At 47.7% G+C, this 18350-nt stretch overlaps 1 protein-coding gene across 1 annotated transcript in view; it reads left to right on the top strand.

The window, feature by feature from the left end:
* The first annotated feature begins 8363 nt into the window (after positions 1 to 8363).
* The window catches only part of MBOAT2 (membrane bound O-acyltransferase domain containing 2), a 188998-nt gene continuing 179011 nt past the window's right edge, over positions 8364 to 18350 (top strand). Inside the window, exon 1 of the mRNA XM_065400620.1 lies at positions 8364 to 8544. Within this exon, the coding sequence (XP_065256692.1) occupies positions 8473 to 8544 (72 nt within the window). The 5' untranslated portion in view covers positions 8364 to 8472. The remainder of the gene's footprint in view (positions 8545 to 18350) is intronic.

An 18350-nucleotide genomic window follows, 5' to 3' on the forward strand; every position in this document is an offset into this window, starting at 1 on the left:
AGAGGTTCATTCATTGTTGTTGCTTGACTACACAGGGCACCGAAAACTCTATGGCAGCTTCACTTCACTTCCTAAGGCCTGGTCTACACTAGGAGTTTATGTCGAATTTAGCACCGTTACATCGAATTAACTCTGCACCCGTCCACACAACGAAGCTATTTAGTTCGACATAGAGGTCTCTTAAATTCGACTTCTGTACTCCTCCCCAACGAGGGGAGTAGCGCTAAATTCGACATGGCCATGTCGAATTAGGCTAGGTGTGGATGGAAATCGACGGTAATAGCTCCGGGAGCTATCCCACAGTGCACCACTCTGTTGACGCTCTGGACAGCAGTCCGAGCTCGGATGCTCTGACCAGCCACACAGGAAAAGCCCCGGGAAAATTTGAATTCCTTTTCCTGTCTGGGCAGTTTGAATCTCATTTCCTGTTTGGACATCGTGGCAAGCTCAGCAGCACTGGCAACGATGCAGAGCTCTCCAGCAGAGATGGCCATGCAATCTCAGAATAGAAAGAGGGCCCCAGCATGGACTGATCGGGAAGTCTTGGATCTGATCGCTGTGTGGGGCGATGAGTCCGTGCTTTCCGAGCTGCGATCGAAAAAACAGAATGCAAAGATCTACGAGAAGATCTCAAAAGCCATGGCAGAGAGAGGATACAGCCGGGATGCAACGCAGTGCCGCGTGAAAATCAAGGAGCTGAGACAAGGCTACCAGAAGACCAAAGAGGCAAACGGACGCTCCGGATCCCAGTCCCAGACATCCCGTTTCTACGAGGCACTGCATTCCATCCTAGGTGCGGCTGCCACCACTACCCCACCACTGACCGTGGACTCTGAGGATGGGATATTGTCGACGGCCGGTTCCTCGGACATGTTAGCGGACGGGGAAGATGAGGAAGGAGATGAGGAGGACGAGGCAGTCGACAGCGCTTACAACGCTGATTTCCCCGACAGCCAGGATCTCTTCATCACCCTTACAGAGATCCCCTACCAACCGTCCCCAGGCGTTAACCCGGACACAGAATCAGGGGAAGGATCAGTCAGTAAGTGTTTTAACCATGTAAACATTTATTTTTAACAGAACAGGAATATTAACAATATTAACAATGGGTTTTTCATGATTAGTTTGCCCTAGGCGCTTAACGTTTCAGTCCTTGGCAGTGCAACTACTGAAAAAAAATCTAACAATGTCCAGTTTAGCATGATTGGTTTGCCCTAGGCGCTCTACTGTTTAGTCCCTGCCAGTGCAGCTACAGTAAAATCCGGTCTATATGTCCGGGGATAGAGCAGAAATCCTCCTGGGACATCTCCACGAAGCTCTCCTGGAGGTAATTGGAAAGCCTTTGCATCAGGTTCCTGGGGAGAGCGACCGCAGAGCATGGCGGCATACGGCCCTGGTCTTTGCAGGCTTTCCCGAAGCATCCTTTCTTTCTCGGTCTCTGAAATCCTCATCAGAGTGATGTCGCTCATGGTGACCTGCTTTGAATTAGGTAGGGGAATGTTAGTATTGGGACTGCTTGCCTGTTCCTTTACAGAACTGTAACCGGCGGTTTACAGCCACGCGGTGGAGGCGGGAGAGGAGCAGCATACAGGGATCTTTCCCTGGGACAGCCGCGAGGGGGTGGGACAGGGGCAGAGTTCATGCTTGCCAGATTGCTGGCAGCAGGGACTGGCATTGCTTTGAACGTGAAAGGAGGCCAGTGCTATTATTAAAGTTTTAAGCAGCCACAAGTCTACGGCTTACCATGTCAGCCTGTTACCCAAATTCCGCTGTCGTGCCCCGCTTGTCTGATCTGCACTGCAAGACCCCAGGCACTGAATGCGAAGGCCGAAAATTCGACCTTGTCCTGAGTGCGCATGTGATAGGTGCTGTGCATGGTCTTGTTCACAGAGAAAGACTATGTTCTTTGTTCACAAAAAAATTTATCTTTCTGAGGAATTCACTCCCTTTTTCCCATCCCACAGCTGCAACTGTCTCCCGACCTACCCTGGCATCACACTCCCAGAGGCTAGCGCAGATTAGGCGTAGGAAGAAGAGGACACAGGAGGACATGTTCTCGGAACTTATGGGCTGCTCCCGAGCCCAGGCAGCCCAGCAGACCCAGTGGAGGGAGAACTTGTCCCAAATCCACCGATCACACATGGAACGGGAGGAGAGGTGGCGGCAGGAAGACCAGCAGGCGACTCAAACGCTGCTTGGACTAATGAGGGAGCAAACGGACACGCTCCGGTGCCTTGTGGATGTTCTGCAGGACCGGAGGCAGGAGGACAGAGCCCCGCTGCAGTCTATCTCTAACCGCCCTCCCCCGCCACAAAGTCCCATACCCCCTTCACCCAAAGTCCCAAGAAGGAGGGGCGGCAGAGTCTGTGAAAACTCTCACTCCACCCCTGCAGACTGCTCAAGTACCAGAAGGCTCTCATTCCCCAAAATTTGATAAGTCCTTTCCTTCCTGCCTCACCCAAGCCCCCGTCCCAGTTTCATCCCCCTGTTTCATGTGTAGTTGCTAATAAAAAATACGTTTCTGTTAATTACTGTTTCCATCATGTTCTTTTAGAGGAGAGTCTGTTTGAAGGGGGGGAAGGGGGTTGGTAATTGGACAGGACAGTCACCTTTACCAGGGTACAGACGCGGGGGCAAGTTCAGTAGCAGGGCACACACACATTGCAGTCACTAGTTACCCTGGTCAGTCTGGGAGGTGGTTTTCATGTTCTGTGGGGGGGGGAGGGGGCTATGTGACTCTGTGGCGGGGGAGGGCGGTTAGAGACCTTATGCAGCGGTCCTTATCCTGGATCACAGAGCCACGCAGCAGGGGATCTGTAACCGTCCTCCCCCTGCCACAAAGTCACATAGCCCCCACACACAGAGTCCCGAACAGGAGGGGTGGCAGGCTCCGTTGAAACAACCAGTCCACCAGTGCGGAGCCTGTCATTCCTCGAATTTAGAAGCGTCCTTTGCATCACTACACTACACCCGCTCCCCACCACAGTCTGCGTCCCAGGTTCAACACTTTACCGTGAAAACAGTAATAAAGAAAACGGTGTTCATTAACAAATTTCAAGTGATTTTATTTTTAAACGTGTGTTGGAAGGGGGGTGAACGGGGTATGTAACTGGAGAGGATAGTGAACATTCACTGGGTAAAGAAACAGGGCCAGGTTCAGCTTCTCTGTAAACAAACTTAATAGTCACAGGTTACCCTGCTCACTCAGGAACCTAGCTTTCAAAGCCTCCCGGATGCACAGCGCGTCCCGCTGGGCTCTTCTAATCGCGCTGTCTGGCTGGGCGTAATCAGCAGCCAGGCGATGTGCCTCAACCTCCCACCCCACCATAAACGTCTCCCCCTTGCTCTCACAGAGATTGTGGAGCACACAGCAAGCTGCAGTAACAATGGGGATACTGGTTTCGCTGAGATCAGAGCGAGTCAGTAAGCTTCTCCATCTCCCCTTGAGACGTCCAAAAGCACACTCCACCACCATTCTGCACTTGCTCAGCCGGTAGTTGAAGAGTTCTTTTTCACTGTCCAGGGCGCCTGTATAGGGCTTCATGAGCCAGGGCATTAGCGGGTAGACTGGGTCCCCGAGGATCACTATAGGCATCTCCACATCCCCAAGAGTTATTTTGTGGTCCGGGAAGTAAATACCTTCCTGCAGCCGTCTAAACAGACCAGAGTTCCTGAAAACACGAGCGTCATGAACCTTGCCCGGCCATCCGACGTTGATGTTGGTAAAACGTCCCCTATGGTCCACCAGTGCTTGCAGCACCATTGAAAAGTAGCCCTTTCGGTTAATGTACTGGCTGGCCTGGTGGTCCGGTCCCAGGATAGGGATGTGAGTTCCATCTATAGCCCCACCGCAGTTTGGGAATCCCATCGCGGCGAAGCCATCTATGATGACCTCCACGTTTCCCAGGGTCACTACCTTTGAGAGCAGTAGCTCAACGATTGCGTTGGCTACTTGCATCACAACAACCCCCACGGTAGATTTGCCCACGCCAAAGTTGTTCGCAACTGACCAGTAGCTGTCTGGCGTTGCAAGCTTCCAGAGGGCTATGGCCACTCGCTTCTGGACAGTCAGGGCTGCTCGCATCCGGGTGTCCTTGCGCTTCAGGGCAGGGGACAGCAACTCACAAAGTTCAAGGAAAGTCCCCTTCGACATGCGAAAGTTTCGCAGCCACTGTGATTCATCCCAGACCTGCAGCACTATGCGGTCCCACCAGTCCGTGCTTGTTTCCCGGGCCCAGAATCGCCGTTCCACAACATCAACATGACCCATTGCCACCATGATGTCCTCGGCGCGGGGTCCCGTGCTTTGTGACAGGTCTGTGCCACTCTCAGACTTCAGGTCCTCACCGCGCTGCCGTAGCCTCCTCGCCCGATTTCTCAGCATCTGCCTCTGGGAAAGGTGGATGATAAGGTGCGAGGTGTTGACAACGGCCATAACTGCAGCGATGGTCGCAGCGGGCTCCATGCTCACAGTGCTGTGGCGTCCGCGCTGTCACTGACCAGAAAAGTGCGCGAACTGATTTCCCGCCGGCGCTTTCAGGGAGGGAGGGCGGGAGTGACGGTTGGATGACGACAGTTACCCAAAACCACCCTCGACACATTTTTTTCCCCAGAAGGCACTGGGGGCTCGACTCAGAATTCCAATGGGCAGCGGGGACTGTGGGAACTGTGGGATAGCTGCTCACAGTGCACCGCTTCCAATGTCGACGCTTGCCCCGTTAGTGTGGACTCACAAAGTCGAATTACTGTCCTTAGTGTGGATACACACGTTCGACTTTGTAATATCGATTCCACATATTCGATTTAAGTAAAATTGAACTACTCTCGTAGTGTAGACATACCCTAAGAGTTTTAATTTTGTAGTTTGTTGAATTCATCCTTATTCTGAGGCTTATCTTAGAAGTTGTTTCACCATTACAGTTGCTGGAAATAATCTAGTTAGTCATGGTGCACTGTAGTCCCTGGCTGACATTTTTTGAATCACACATAGCTGCTGAATATTAAGCAAAATGATAAATTAACTTCTGTAAAAGCAGGAAGAGAATATTTGTATTTTCTGGTATGTTCTAACCTTTTATGTCCTCCAAAACATATGGTTAGAGTGGGAAGAAAACAACAGCTTCATATTATTCAGGCCATTGAGTGTCAATAAATATACACAGCTATCCATTTGTAATGTCATCATCAGAAGTACTCTTGATATGATGTTCCAGACACGTCACGCTTTTGCCTGAGCTGCAGATGAACATTGCTGTTTTTGTAGCCATACCCCAACAATTATGAGTTTACAGGAACCTTATTAGATTTACTGATCACCAAATTTTGAGTGACAACTGGATACTCACTGTGAATAAGTCCTTGAGCTCCAGTAAAGTCACTGAAAACCACTTCATAGCAATAATTGGAGGATCTAGATAAAAACAGCGCACTCCTCCATAAACTCTTTCATTACACAAATTAGGAGAATGAAATATTTAATAAAGATAACCTTTAATACATAGGAGAAATCTAGCACTAACAGATTTCAGTGGGGTAGCCATGTTAAGTCTGTATCAGTAAAAACAACGAGGAGTCCTTGTGGCACCTTAGAGACTAACAAATGCCACAAGGACTCCTCATTGTTAGCAACTAACAGAGTATGAAGAGGTAAAAAAGGTAGGCATATGAATACAGACTATTCTAATATATGTAACAACCCTGAGTGCTAGAGTGTGTCTGTCCAGTAGCACAAAGGTTGCTGCAAGCCCAACTGCCTCCTAGCTCCACTGGTCACTGAAGACATCATTCTTGGTCTTACATATATGTACTCGACTTATGCAACCACTATATTAGTCACTGAACTGTCACCATAGGTTGACATACCTATATTGCTTTTAGTATTCCAAAAGGAAATTCCACTACCATCTTGCAACTACTAAGTGAATAAGTGGTGTCACTCTAAGTTTGGGTACTCAGGAAATAGCTTCTTTAGCAGTGGGTAAAAGTCAGTATGTAGCATAACACCTTTAGGAAGACTTTGTTAATATCAGTGTTGTTCAGTGGGAACAGAGTCCCCTTTGCCATCTTTTTTTTTTAAATTCTGTTACCAGGCACTTTGCTTGGCCATCGTATAACATGTAAACATCCAAAATCTTACCACAACGATCCACTAATGTCTGCATAACCATGGAGTAATATTCCTTCCTGTGGAGCACACAAACTCTTGGGCATTTGAGAGGAATTAGGAGAAGAATAGGCACATTGCTCCTGCACTGTTAGAAACAGCTAATTGTTTATATTCCTTAATAATCTCTGGTATCTTGTCCACCTTTATCCCATCCACATGCTCCTGCAACAAACAGTTTTGCAAACCTCCACCACTGTGATTTTCCTAGCCCAAACTGGGCAATAGCTATCAGGGTAGCAGTTAGGTCCTCAGGCAATTGCTATTTCCTTTTCGGTGGGGACCAGTATTCTAGGGTTACCATTCGTCCGGATTTCCCCGGACATGTCCGGCTTTTAGAGTTAAAAATAGCGTCCGGGGGGAATTTGTAAATGTCCGGACTTCCCCCCCATGCAGAGTGCGCGCGGCTGACAGGGCAGCCGGCAGGATGGTGCCACTTACATGGGGCTCCGGCAGCCAGAGAGCTCCCTCCTCCACTTCCCCCTCCTCTCCCCTGCAGCTGAGAGCACTCCCTCCCTCCCTCGCAGATCACCAGCCGGCCGTTCACACCGGCAGTCTGGAGCTCCACCCCCTGCTCCTCCTCCCCGGCACGCTGGTCTGAGCGGCAGGGTAAGGGGGCCAGGGAGTCGGAGAAGGGGCAGGGAGGTTCTGGAGGGGGCAGTCAAGAGACAGGGAGCGGGGGGGGGGGCTTTCTGGGGGTGGGGGTGTGGATAAGGTTTTGGGCAGTCAGGGTACAGGTAGAGGGTAGGGTCTCAGGAGGGGGCAGTTAGGGGACAAAGAACAGGGAGGCTTAGGTAGGGGGTGGGGTTCTGGGGGGCAGTTAGGGGCAGGGGTCCCAGGAGGGGGCAGTCAGGGGACAAGGAGTGGGGGGGAGGGTTGGGGGTTCTGAGGAGGGGGGAAGTGGGAGGGGCAGGGCTAGGGCAGGATGGGGGCGGGGCTCCTCCCGTCCTCTTTTTTGCTTGCTGAAATATGGTAACCCTAAGTATTCTCAACCTTTCTAATACTGTGGCTCCCAAGCTTTTCCCATCCCATTGTGTCAAGGTACCAAACTCCTGTCAAGTGCTGATACCAATGTAATCTTTAGGGTAGGTACTACCCTCTATCTAGTGCTGCTGCCCCAGCACTCCCAGACTTGTCCCCCTCAAGTGCTGATATCCTCCACAGTTCAACCCTGCCAAGTACTCTCCTTAATCTACTGTCCCTTCTGCTCAGTGCTGGTGGCCCTCATTAACTTTGCTATTGCTGGTAGAGGCCCATTAACCCCGCCATTGCCAGTACCACTGCCAATGCACAAACTTCCCCATAACTAGCCCTCTCCATTGCCTCCCCCAATTGCCGGTACCCCCATCCAATGCTGAGACATCCTCATTAACCCCTCCCCCCATAGCCAGCACCCTCTCCCCATTGTCTGTATCCCCTCTCCCATGCTGGGGTCTCATTACCTCCCCATTGTCAGTGCCCCCTCTCCAATGCTGGGGTGGGGCCTCCATTAACCCCTCATTGCCACGCCCCCCCCATGCTGGGGGTCTCCTCATTACCTCCCTATTGTCAGTGCCCCCTCTCCAATGCTGGGGTGGGGCCTCCATTAACCCATTATCTCCCTATTGTCAGTGCCCCCTCTCCAATGCTGGGGTGGGGCCTCCATTAACCCCTCATTGCCACGCCCCCCCCATGTGGGGTCTCCTTATTACCTCCCCATTGTCAGTGCCCCCTCTCCAATGCTGGGGTGGGGCCTCCATTAACCCCCCATTGCCACGCCCCCATGCTGGGGGTCTCCTTATTACCTCCCCATTGTCAGTGCCCCCTCTCCAATGCTGGGGTGGGGCCTCCATTAACCCCCCATTGCCACGCCCCCCAGGCTGGGGTCTTCTCATTACCCTTCCCCCGGCATTGCCGTGGCCCCCTGTTCTGTTGACTCTTCTCCATTGTCGGTCCCGCAGCCGCTCCCCGGCAAAAGGGGGGAGTCACTACCCAGCCCAACTGCCCCAAACCCGGTCCCGCGGCCACCCTCGGCGCTGGGGGGAGGTGACGACTGGTGGCTTTGTCCCACCCTCCTGCTGGGCGAGGATTGGGAGACGCCGCCTGTCACTCAACCGCCTGGCCGCGTGTGGAGTGGGCAGCGGGATTGTCACTCCGCGGCTGGGCCGCTCCCGCTGCCTCCTCCGGCCCCTTGTTGTCACGACGTAGGTCGGGCTCTTCGCGCTGCTGCCGCTGTCGTGGGGAGACAGGAGGGAAAAGCGGCTTCTCCTCCTCCCCCCCCCCCCCCCGACCAGTCCCCGTTCTCCCGGGCCGGGGGCGGCGCCCTCGCCATGGCCACCAGCACCACGGGCTCCACGCTGCTGCAGCCCCTCAGCAACGCCGTGCGGCTGCCCATAGACCAGGTGAGGATGGGGAGGCGCCCACCCTGCCCGGCTTCCTGTGGGGAGAGGGGGCTGGCTGGGTTTAGCCCCCTCCACTCCATCCCATCCCCCATCCCTCCCCTCCTCATCCCAGCCATGGCATCTCTCCCCGCATGCACCCCCCCGCAGCCCATGGCACGTCTGTGTGTGTGTCTGGGGACAGCCCCCAGCACCTTCTCCCGTGCGTACCCAGGCACCGGGGTGCCTGTGTGTGCATAATCCAGCCCTTTGTGTGTGCAGGAACGCTTGTGCCTGCATCCACCCATCTCTGACACTATTGTGTGTGTGTGTGCAAGATGTGATGAACATGGGTATGCATCTGGTATGAGAATAGGCGATAACAATGCTATTTGTGCAGGTGCACATGGTGTACCTCAGTGTTTTGATAAATACAAAAGCGTACATTAGATGGTATTTTTAATTGCAACGCTTGTTCTAAACTGTATTACAGATCTGTAATAAAATTGTGTACATAATATAGTTATGTGTATTTATAAATTGTTATGGTGGTGGTTGACCCCTGTGCGTGTGGGTTAGTAGTTATACCAAGGGACTAGTAGAAACCATACGTTCTTTTCCTGGCTTTGTAATTACCTATGTGGCCTCGGGGAAGACATTTAACCTCTTTTTTTTCTTTTCTTTTTTTTTTTCATCTGGAAAGGGGGGATAATATTGACTTGACCTCCCAGGAGTGTCATGAGTGTTAGTTAATTTCTGCAATTCATGGAACACGCGTACTCTGCATTTATGTATTACTTATTTTGTGCATATATGTATCTGTTTATATAAACAAAATGTTTAATAATTAATATATACCCATGGGCACTACACTTCCCTAGTGGCTTTTATCTCAGGATGTGTAAATACCTGATGCCTTATGTCTCTTACTACATGTAAAGTAGAAAGTGTTATCCCTATCTTATGGGTGGGGAAACTGAGATGTACAGGTTGAGTGACTTATCCAAGGTCGTATAGTATGTTTGTGAAAGAAATGGAAATAAAACTTGGATCTTCTAACTCCAAGGATAAACAGTTTTACAAATATATATGTAATGTTAATAAAAAATGTAGTGATACTGTGATGTATGGGTAGAGAAACAATTTTAGAAGGAAGAATAATAAGAAAAAACATGGTGTAAATGTGTAAAGGTTGATCTGGGGCAGAGCATCTAAGTTTCTAAGGTGATAGTATGCAAACAAAGGAAACAAGGTAAGGAAAATAGAAGAACTCCTATTATATGTACACAGAAGGAGTTTTACATTTAAGGGGCGTCACCAAACTTCACAAGAAAAAATCAGTGGGGACTAAATATTGAGGAAAAGAAACTCTCTAGAAAAAAGAGTTTTAGTTTTAAATTTTTCTACTCCACTAATACAAGAGTCTAAAAATACCCTAATTCTGTGGCTTCTAAATATAAAGATATGGCTGTTACAGAAACTCCCAAAAGCAGGCAATTCTAGTGAATTCTGACACCAGGAGCTAGATACTATGTAGAACTTCAGTTGATTCGGTATGCATCTCGTACAGGTAGCAAGGGCAGTATATGGCCTAGTGTCTGAACTCTCTTATTTCTAGATTTTAAGTTCTTAAAGCACGAACCACGCCTTCTTTATTTCTGTAAAGCACCTAGAACTCACTTGGATGTTGTAAAACAAAGAATAATAGATAACTCCTCATTTATGGCATGATTCCAGGATGTTGGCATTCGTTATAACTTTCATCACTTCGTGGCATATGGTCACTTGTTCAAACTCGTTTTTATAAACATTGCTGATACATCACTTAAAATTATTTATCCAAAAGACTGGAAGGCCTCCATCTAGAATCTTAATCAATATACAGCTTATAACCTGTATTGTTCTAGTGTTCTGCAACAGATGCTTCTGTAAGATAGGTGCTTTATGAAAAATACCTTGCCCTTATCTGGCAAGCTACATGGAAGCTTCCAGGGCAATTTCAATGAAAACGGTGTGTAGTTTAGAAGGTTTTTAACAAGAATGTTAAAATACTCCCCCCCCCCCCTCATTTTTATATTGCCCTGCCCTATGGATTATTAATGTTGATATGTAGATGTGTACTGTCAAGGCTGTATCCCCACTTTGAACTTTAGGGTACAACTGTGGGGGCCTGCATGAAGACTTCTAAGCTTAACTATCAGCTTAGATCTGGTCCGCTGCCACCATTCCCAAAGCTAATTCCCTTCCCTGGGAAGCCTTGAGAAACCTTTCACCAATTCCCTGGTGAATACAGATCCAAACCCCTTGGATCTTAAGACAAGGAGAAATTAACCATCCCCCTCCTTTCTCCCAACTCCTGGTGAATACAGATCCAAACCCCTTGGATCTTAAAACAAGGAGAAATTGACCATCCTCCTCCTTTCTCCCACCAACTCCTGGTGAATACAGATCCAACCCCCTTGGATCTTAAAACAAGGAGAAATTGACCATCCTCCTCCTTTCTCCCACCAACTCCTGGTGAATACAGATCCAACCCCGTTGGATCTAAAACAAAGAAAAATCAATCAGGTTCTTAAAAAGAAGGCTTTTAATTAAAGAAAAAGGTAAAAATCATCTCTGTAAAATCAGTATGGAAAATAACTTTACAGGGTAATCAAACTTAAAGAGCTCAGAGGACTCCCCTCTAGTCTTAGGTTCAAAGTACAGCAAACAAAGATAAACACTCTAGTAAAAGGCACATTTACAAGTTGAGAAAACAAAGTAAAACTAAGATGCCTTGCCTGGCTATTTACTTAGAAGTTTGAAATAGGAGAGACTTGTTTAGAAAGATGGGGAGAACCTGGATTGATGTCTGGTCCCTCTCAGTCCCAAGAGCGAACAACAACCAAAACAAAGAGCACAAACAAAAGCCTTTCCCCCCCCAAGATTTGAAAGTATCTTGTCCCCTTATTGGTCCTTTGGGTCAGGTGTCAGCCAGGTTACCCGAGCTTCTTAACCCTTTACAGGTAAAAGGATTTTGGAGTCTCTGGCCAGGAGGGATTTTATAGTACTGTACACAGGAGAGCTGTTACCCTTCCCTTTATAGTTATGACATGTACAAAGGAAAATTGCTGTGTATTTTCATTAGCCATGATTTAAGCAATAGTAATGTTGATTAGAGTATAGATTCAAGGCTTTGTGAAATTATACAACTTTGTAAGAAGTTGTATTTATTGGAGTACTTATTTAAAAAAAATCTTTAAAGCTGAGATTTTTGTATAACAAGTCTCATCACAAGACACATGCATAAAGATAAGTGTAATTAGGGAGAGAACATGAATGTTGGATGTAATCAAATGGGATGGAGCAGTGGAGGGAAAGGACTAAAAGGAAACGGAAAGTGTTCGGATAAATTGCTGTATGTGCAAAGGTTATGTATGCCATTCAACAATATTGTACAAACACTAGGGATTATAAAAAGCAGATCTGGCTGAACAAGGAAGTACAAAAGGAGTAAGAGCTTTTTGTTTATACTGGTACAGTTAAAGCTACACAAATCCCTTTTGTGGGAGTTGTACCAGTTTGGCTGTGTCTTCACTGCCAAAAAAGGTGGGTTTTTACAGTGAGATAGGTAATGTGTGTTAACTATTTGCTGTAAAAATCATAGTGGAGACAAGGCTCTGTAGTTTTTACAGTGATGTCGCTAGGTGAGATTAAACCCAGGTGGGGGGTATAATGCTGACTTTGTCTAACTATACTTTAGTAAAAAACTCTTGTGTCTTGTCTCCACTAAAATCTTACAGAAATATGGCTAACACGTGTTGCTGTTAAAATAAATTTAAAGAAAAATATTTTTTGTCTGTGAAAACAGCCTAAAACTTGGATTAAGGGTATGATTTTTACAGAAATAGTTATACGAAAATATGCATGTAGACCAGGCTTTAAAAGGGATTTAGAGGTACTACTTAGAACAGGGGTCGGCAACGTTTGGCACGCGGCTTGCCAGGGTAAGCACCCTAGCGGGCCAGGCCAGTTTATTTACCTGCTGACGCGGCAGGTTCGGCCGATCGCGGCCCCCACTCGCCGCGGTTCGCCATCCCGGGCCAATGGGGGTGGCGGGAAGCGGCGCCGGCGAGGGATGTGCTGGGCGCGGCTTCCCGCTGCCCCCATTGGCCCGGGATGGCGAACCGTGGCCAGTGGGGGCCGCGATCGGCCGAACCTGCCGCATCAGCAGGTAAATAAACTGGCCCGGCCCGGTAGGGTGCTTACCCTGGCGAGCTGCGTGCCAAACGTTGCCGACCCCTGACTTAGAAAAACACTCAGTACAGCCAAGGCTTGAAAAATTTACCAAGTACCTACTAGCCAGAGGTATATTTGAAAGACAGGAAAGGATGGATCCACCTGAGAGATTCAAAGGCAACCACATAGTGAGAGGACCAGTCCCCCTATTTTCGTCAGCTGTGGTGAAAGGGGGAAAGCTGTTGTGACAGATATGGCAATTTCCTGCAAAATCCTTGGGAGACTTTATTGAATGAAGTTTGTTTGGGGTCCATTTTATTAAATGAATGGTTTACATATAGGATCCTACCAAATTCAGGGCCATGAAAAATGTGTCACGGACCATGAAATCTGGTCTCCCCCCGTGAAATCCGGTCTTGTGTGCTTTTACTTACAGATTTCATGGGGGGAGACCAGCATTTCTCAATCTGGGGGTCCCCTCCCAAAAGAGGGTTGCAAGGTTATTTTAGGAGGGTCATGGTATTGCTACCCTTATTTCTGCACTGCCTTCAGAGCTGGGTGGCCAAGGAGCATTGGCTGCTGGCCAGGCGCCCAGCTCTGAAGGCAGTGCCCTGTCAGCAGCAGCACAGAAGTAAGGGTGGCAATACCATACCATGCCATCCTTACTTCTGCGCCGCTGCTGGCAGCGGTATTGCCTTCAGAACTGGACTCCCAGCCAGCAGCTGCCCCTCTTCAGCCATCCAACTATGAAGGCAACACCACCGCCAGCAGCAGCGCAGAAGTAGGGATAGCAGTACTGCAACCCCCCTACAATAATCTTGCAACCCTACCCACAACACCTTTTTGGGTCAGGACCCCTACAATTACAACACCATGAAATTTCAAATTTAAATTTCTGAAATCATGAAATTTATGATTTTTAAAATTCTATGACCAGGAGATTGACCAAAATGGACTGTGAATTTGGTAGGGCCCTATTTATGTATTACTGTGGGCTGGGATTGTATGGAACCTCTCAAGAGTGGGAGATGTGACAAATGTCAGACCTGTGGTTTCAGAAAACTACATTGAACAATGTGCCAGACAAAAATGGACTTGTGGAACAAAAAGTGTTGTTTTCCTGGGGAATATCTAGGGGGAGGTGATTGCAAATTCCCCACTGCTGGTTATGCAAAAACACAGCCTTATGAAGTTATGCCCTGTGGAGTGGACTGTTGTTTGCTGATCCTCTTACCTGAGGCCAACATCAAAGACCCAAGCCATATAAAGGAAAGCCTGATCTATTCATGGGTGTTCTGGTTCTCTCTACAGATTTGGGAAGACAATTTGACATAAGTCATATATGAAATAAGGCATAAGGATCTGCATGTGGAAAGTTATAATTGCAATCTAGGGACTAGAAATGTAACTCTATTAAAAATAAAAACTTAAATTCTGCAGAAATTGATAGTGGAAGTCCCCTAACTCGTCTAGGAGAGCTTCTCATTGGCCACTGTTGAGTGGACTTTCAAGCCTTGAAAATTACAGAATTAATCTGAATACATAAAGATACCAGGGCTTTATTTTAACTTTTGTTCAGAGGGTTTTTGCAGCCATCTCTGAAAGTCCTGCAGATAGGTGTGGGATGGGTGAGAATTAAAAAAGAAAATCTGGGAGAGAATTAATATTTGAAGGGGATCGAACTTTAAGTACAGTAACTCCTCACTTAACATCATCCTGGTTAACGTTGTTACGTCGCTGATCTATTAGGGAACATACTCATTTAAAGTTGTGCAATGTTTGCTTATAACGTTATTTGGCCATAGGGGCTTGGAACCAGGGTGGGCCAGCAGCCTCCCTATCGGGCTCCCCTCCCCCCCCCCTCCAGCATCCCCCACCCGCCGGCAGTCCCGCGGATCAGCAACTTCCCCCTTCGTCCCCACAGCAATCAGCTGTTTCGTGGTGTTCAGGAGGCTCTGGGGAGGAGGAGGGAGGAGCAAGGACGTGACACGCAGCCTGCCCCCCCCACCCCCCCGAGCTGCCTGAATGCTGCGAAACAGCTGATTGCTGCGAGCGGGAGGTGCAGGGAGGGAGGGGGGAGGCGGCGTGCTTCCTGCCCATAGCAAACAGCTGTTTGGAGGCGTTCAGGAGGCTGGGGGAGGAGGGAGGAGCGAGGACTCGGTGTGCTCGGGAGGGGGTGGAGCAGAGGTGGGAAGAGGTGGGGTGGGGCCCTGGGGGAAGGGGTGGAGTGGGGGCAGGCCTGGGGCAGAGCTGGGGGTTGAGCACATCCCGGCACTTTGAAAAGAACAGCAAGAGGAACAGCCGGATGATGTACCCTCTTTCACCCTCTGACTCCACCACCTCAACCAAGCTTCACAATCATCATTGCTGAGTATTACATTGTTTGTTTAAAATTGTTTAAAACTTATACTGTATATGTATATAATGTCTTTTTTGTCTGGCAAAAATAATTTCCCTGGAACCTAACCCCCCATTTACATTAATTCTTATGGGGAACTTGGATTAGCTTAACATCGTTTCGCTTAAAGTCACATTTTTCAAGAACATAACTACAACGTTAAGCGAGGAGTTACTGTATTTACCTTCTTTCCCAACCTTCCTTCTCCTACAAGTCTGTGTTCCCTTTTTCATTGGCCTTCTGCCTCCACCATCCCATCCATACCCTTTCCCCTTGTCTTTGCTCATGGAAGAGGCTCCTGTATTGATTCTAGGTCTCTGTAGAATGACACTTTGTCTATTGAAGGCATAGTGCCTGCTCCCTCTGCCTCCCCCAGTGACAGATAAAGATGACTTGTGGCATTTTTGCCTTTGTTGCCATAGACACAGGCAGCAGTGGTGGAGGAGATGAGGAAATATGGAGATGAGCTATGTGGTAGTTGGGAAGGTCACTGGGGCAGTGGAAGCAGAAGGAGAAGCCACTGGGCCTCATAGGGATTTAGCTCCCCAGAAGGACTCATGAGTCCAGCACAAACTGGCTGTGAGTGGACAAAAGTTCCTCTGAGGATCATGGAAACAGAGAAATGTAGGGCTGGAAGAGACCTCAAAAGGTCCTCAAATCTAGCTCTCTGCACTGAGGCAGGATAAAGTAAACCTAAACTATCCCTGACAAGTGTTTGTCCAGCCTGTTTGTAAAAACCTCCAATGGTGGGAATTCTACAGCCTTTCTTGGAGGGATATTTTGGAGCTAACTATGCCTGCACTTATCTATTGAACTGGGTATGTGGGTCTTATGATGACTGGAGAAACTCCAGCCCTCTTGTGAATTTCAGCTCTCTCAGCGAGAGGAGAGCTCTTCTGATTGGCTGCCTCCCTCGCAGCCCTGCCTCCTGGGGAAAAGCAGCCGATCAGGACTGCTGCAGAAAGCCTGAAGAACTTTCTGCCCTCCCCCCTCCTCTCAGGAGCCCACACTATTCTAATAGGAAAGGTCAGGAGGGAAGGAGAAGAAAGAGCCCAGCAACTCTGCTCCGTCCTCTCCTTCTTATTCAAAATTTTGTAAATTCTAAGACCAGAAGGGGCCACTATGATCATCCAGTCTGACCTGTATAACACAGGCCAGAGGATTTCCCTGAATTAATTCCTGTGTGAACTAGAACAAATCTTTTAGAAATGTGTCCAGTCTTGATTTTAAAATTTCCAGATGCAGAATCCACCACAGCCTTTGGTAAGTTGTTTCAATGGCTAATTATCTTCACTACTAAAAAATTGTGTCTTGTTTCCAGTCTGAATTTGTCTAGCTTCAACTTCCTGCCACTGGATCTTGTTATACTTTTTGTCTGCTAGACTGAAGATCCCATTATCAAATATTGGTTCCCCAAGTAGGTACTTATCAATTGATCAAATCACCCTTAAACCTATTCTTTGATAAACTGACTAGATTGAGCTCCTTGTGTCTTTTACTATAAGGCTTGTTCTTTAATCCTTTGATCATTCTTGTGGCTCTTCTCTGAACCCTCTCCAATTTATCAGCATCCCTCTTAAATGATGAAAACTAGGGCTGGACACAGTATCCCAGCATCGGTTGCATCAGTGCAGAATACAGAGGCAATATAATCTCTCTGCTCCTATTTGAGATTCCCCTATGTATGCGTCCAAGGATTGCATTAGACCTCTTGGCTCTAGCATTGGGAGGGGAAGTCTGGGAGTTCATGTGCAGCTGATGATGCACCACAACCTCCAAATCTGGTTGAGGCACTACTTCCCAGGATAGAGTCCCCCATCCTGCAAGTATGGTCTGTATTTTTTATTCTTGTATATATATTTGGCCATATTAAAATGCATATTATTTGCTTGAGTCCAGCTTACCAAGCCGTCCAGATCACTCTATATCTGTAACCTGGCCTCTTCACTATTTACTACTCCTTGGATCTTTGTGCCCTCTGAAAACTTTATCAGTGATTTTATATTTTCTTCCAGGTCACTGATAAAAATGTTAAATAGCGTGGGATCAAGAACTGATCCCTGCAAGATGCCTGTGACCAAAGGGATGGCTTCTCTTCCCCTCCTCTCTCTCCCTCCCTGCAACACCATGACTGGGAAAGAGCAGGAAGAGAGGAGTGAAGAGCTTCAGGAGCAGGGTGACCAGATGTCCCGATTTTATAGGGACAGTCCCGATTTTTGGGTCTTTTTCTTATATAGGCTCCTATTTACCCCCCCCCCCCCCATCCCAATTTTTCACATTAGCTGTCTGGTCACCCTATTCAGGAGGAGTGGAAGTGAGGTGGGGGGAGCAGAACTGATGAGGGTAGAATTGATGGAGAGTTAGGGGAAGAATTAATTGCTGGGCAGGAGGAAGGGCTGATGTAGGGGTGAGAGCTTTGCAGCAGGAGCCAAAGTCATCTTAATAAACTTGGAAGCATAGGCAACACAAATTGTCAGTGGCATTGGAGGGGGGTGTGGGGTTCAAAAATCAAGAAAACCAAAAACATGATATAAATTTTATTTAGCCCAAAAATCATGATTTTTTTTTTAAATCTCATGATTTTTGGAGGTTTGACTTGAGCTTTTTGAAACTTAAGGTTGACAATATTGAGTTACAATGCTACAGCTATACCAGTGTGATTATAAAGCTATAGTTCTGCCAGTCAGTTTTCCCATGTAGACAAGTCCTTTAAGTGCTTTTTTTCTGGTTTTGTTTAAGCAACATAAACTAAACCAGAAAAAGGCACCCTTATACTGGAATAAGTGTGTCCACACAGGGAGCAATAGCAGAATACTCTAGTGACAAGATGCCGGTAAATTTCCCTGTATAGACATGTCTCTGGTCTCTCTGACCCACCTGTTTGCTGAGCTCTTGATCTTAAGGCTTCCTGCTCTCTATGTTAAAAGAAGCAGTAAGTATTAAGAGTGGCACCTGTATAAGGGAAGCTGAAGATCTGATACAGCTTGTAAGTTTGCCAGAATCTATGGTAATGTGCAGGAAAGGTGATGTGTATGGCCCCTTGCCAGTTGTGGCAACAAGTTGTATAAAGGGTCTAGCCTTAAACTACATGAACAAGTACGTGTCTTTAAAGGTATTATATGGACATAGATTAAGAATCATATTTCAAAAATACTGTTACTAAAACCTTAGATTATGAAAACTGAATTCATTGTCTGTGAAGGTGGTGCAGGGG

The sequence above is a fragment of the Emys orbicularis genome, chromosome 3 (assembly GCF_028017835.1).
Source record: "Emys orbicularis isolate rEmyOrb1 chromosome 3, rEmyOrb1.hap1, whole genome shotgun sequence".
Classification (NCBI taxonomy): Eukaryota; Metazoa; Chordata; order Testudines; family Emydidae; genus Emys; species Emys orbicularis.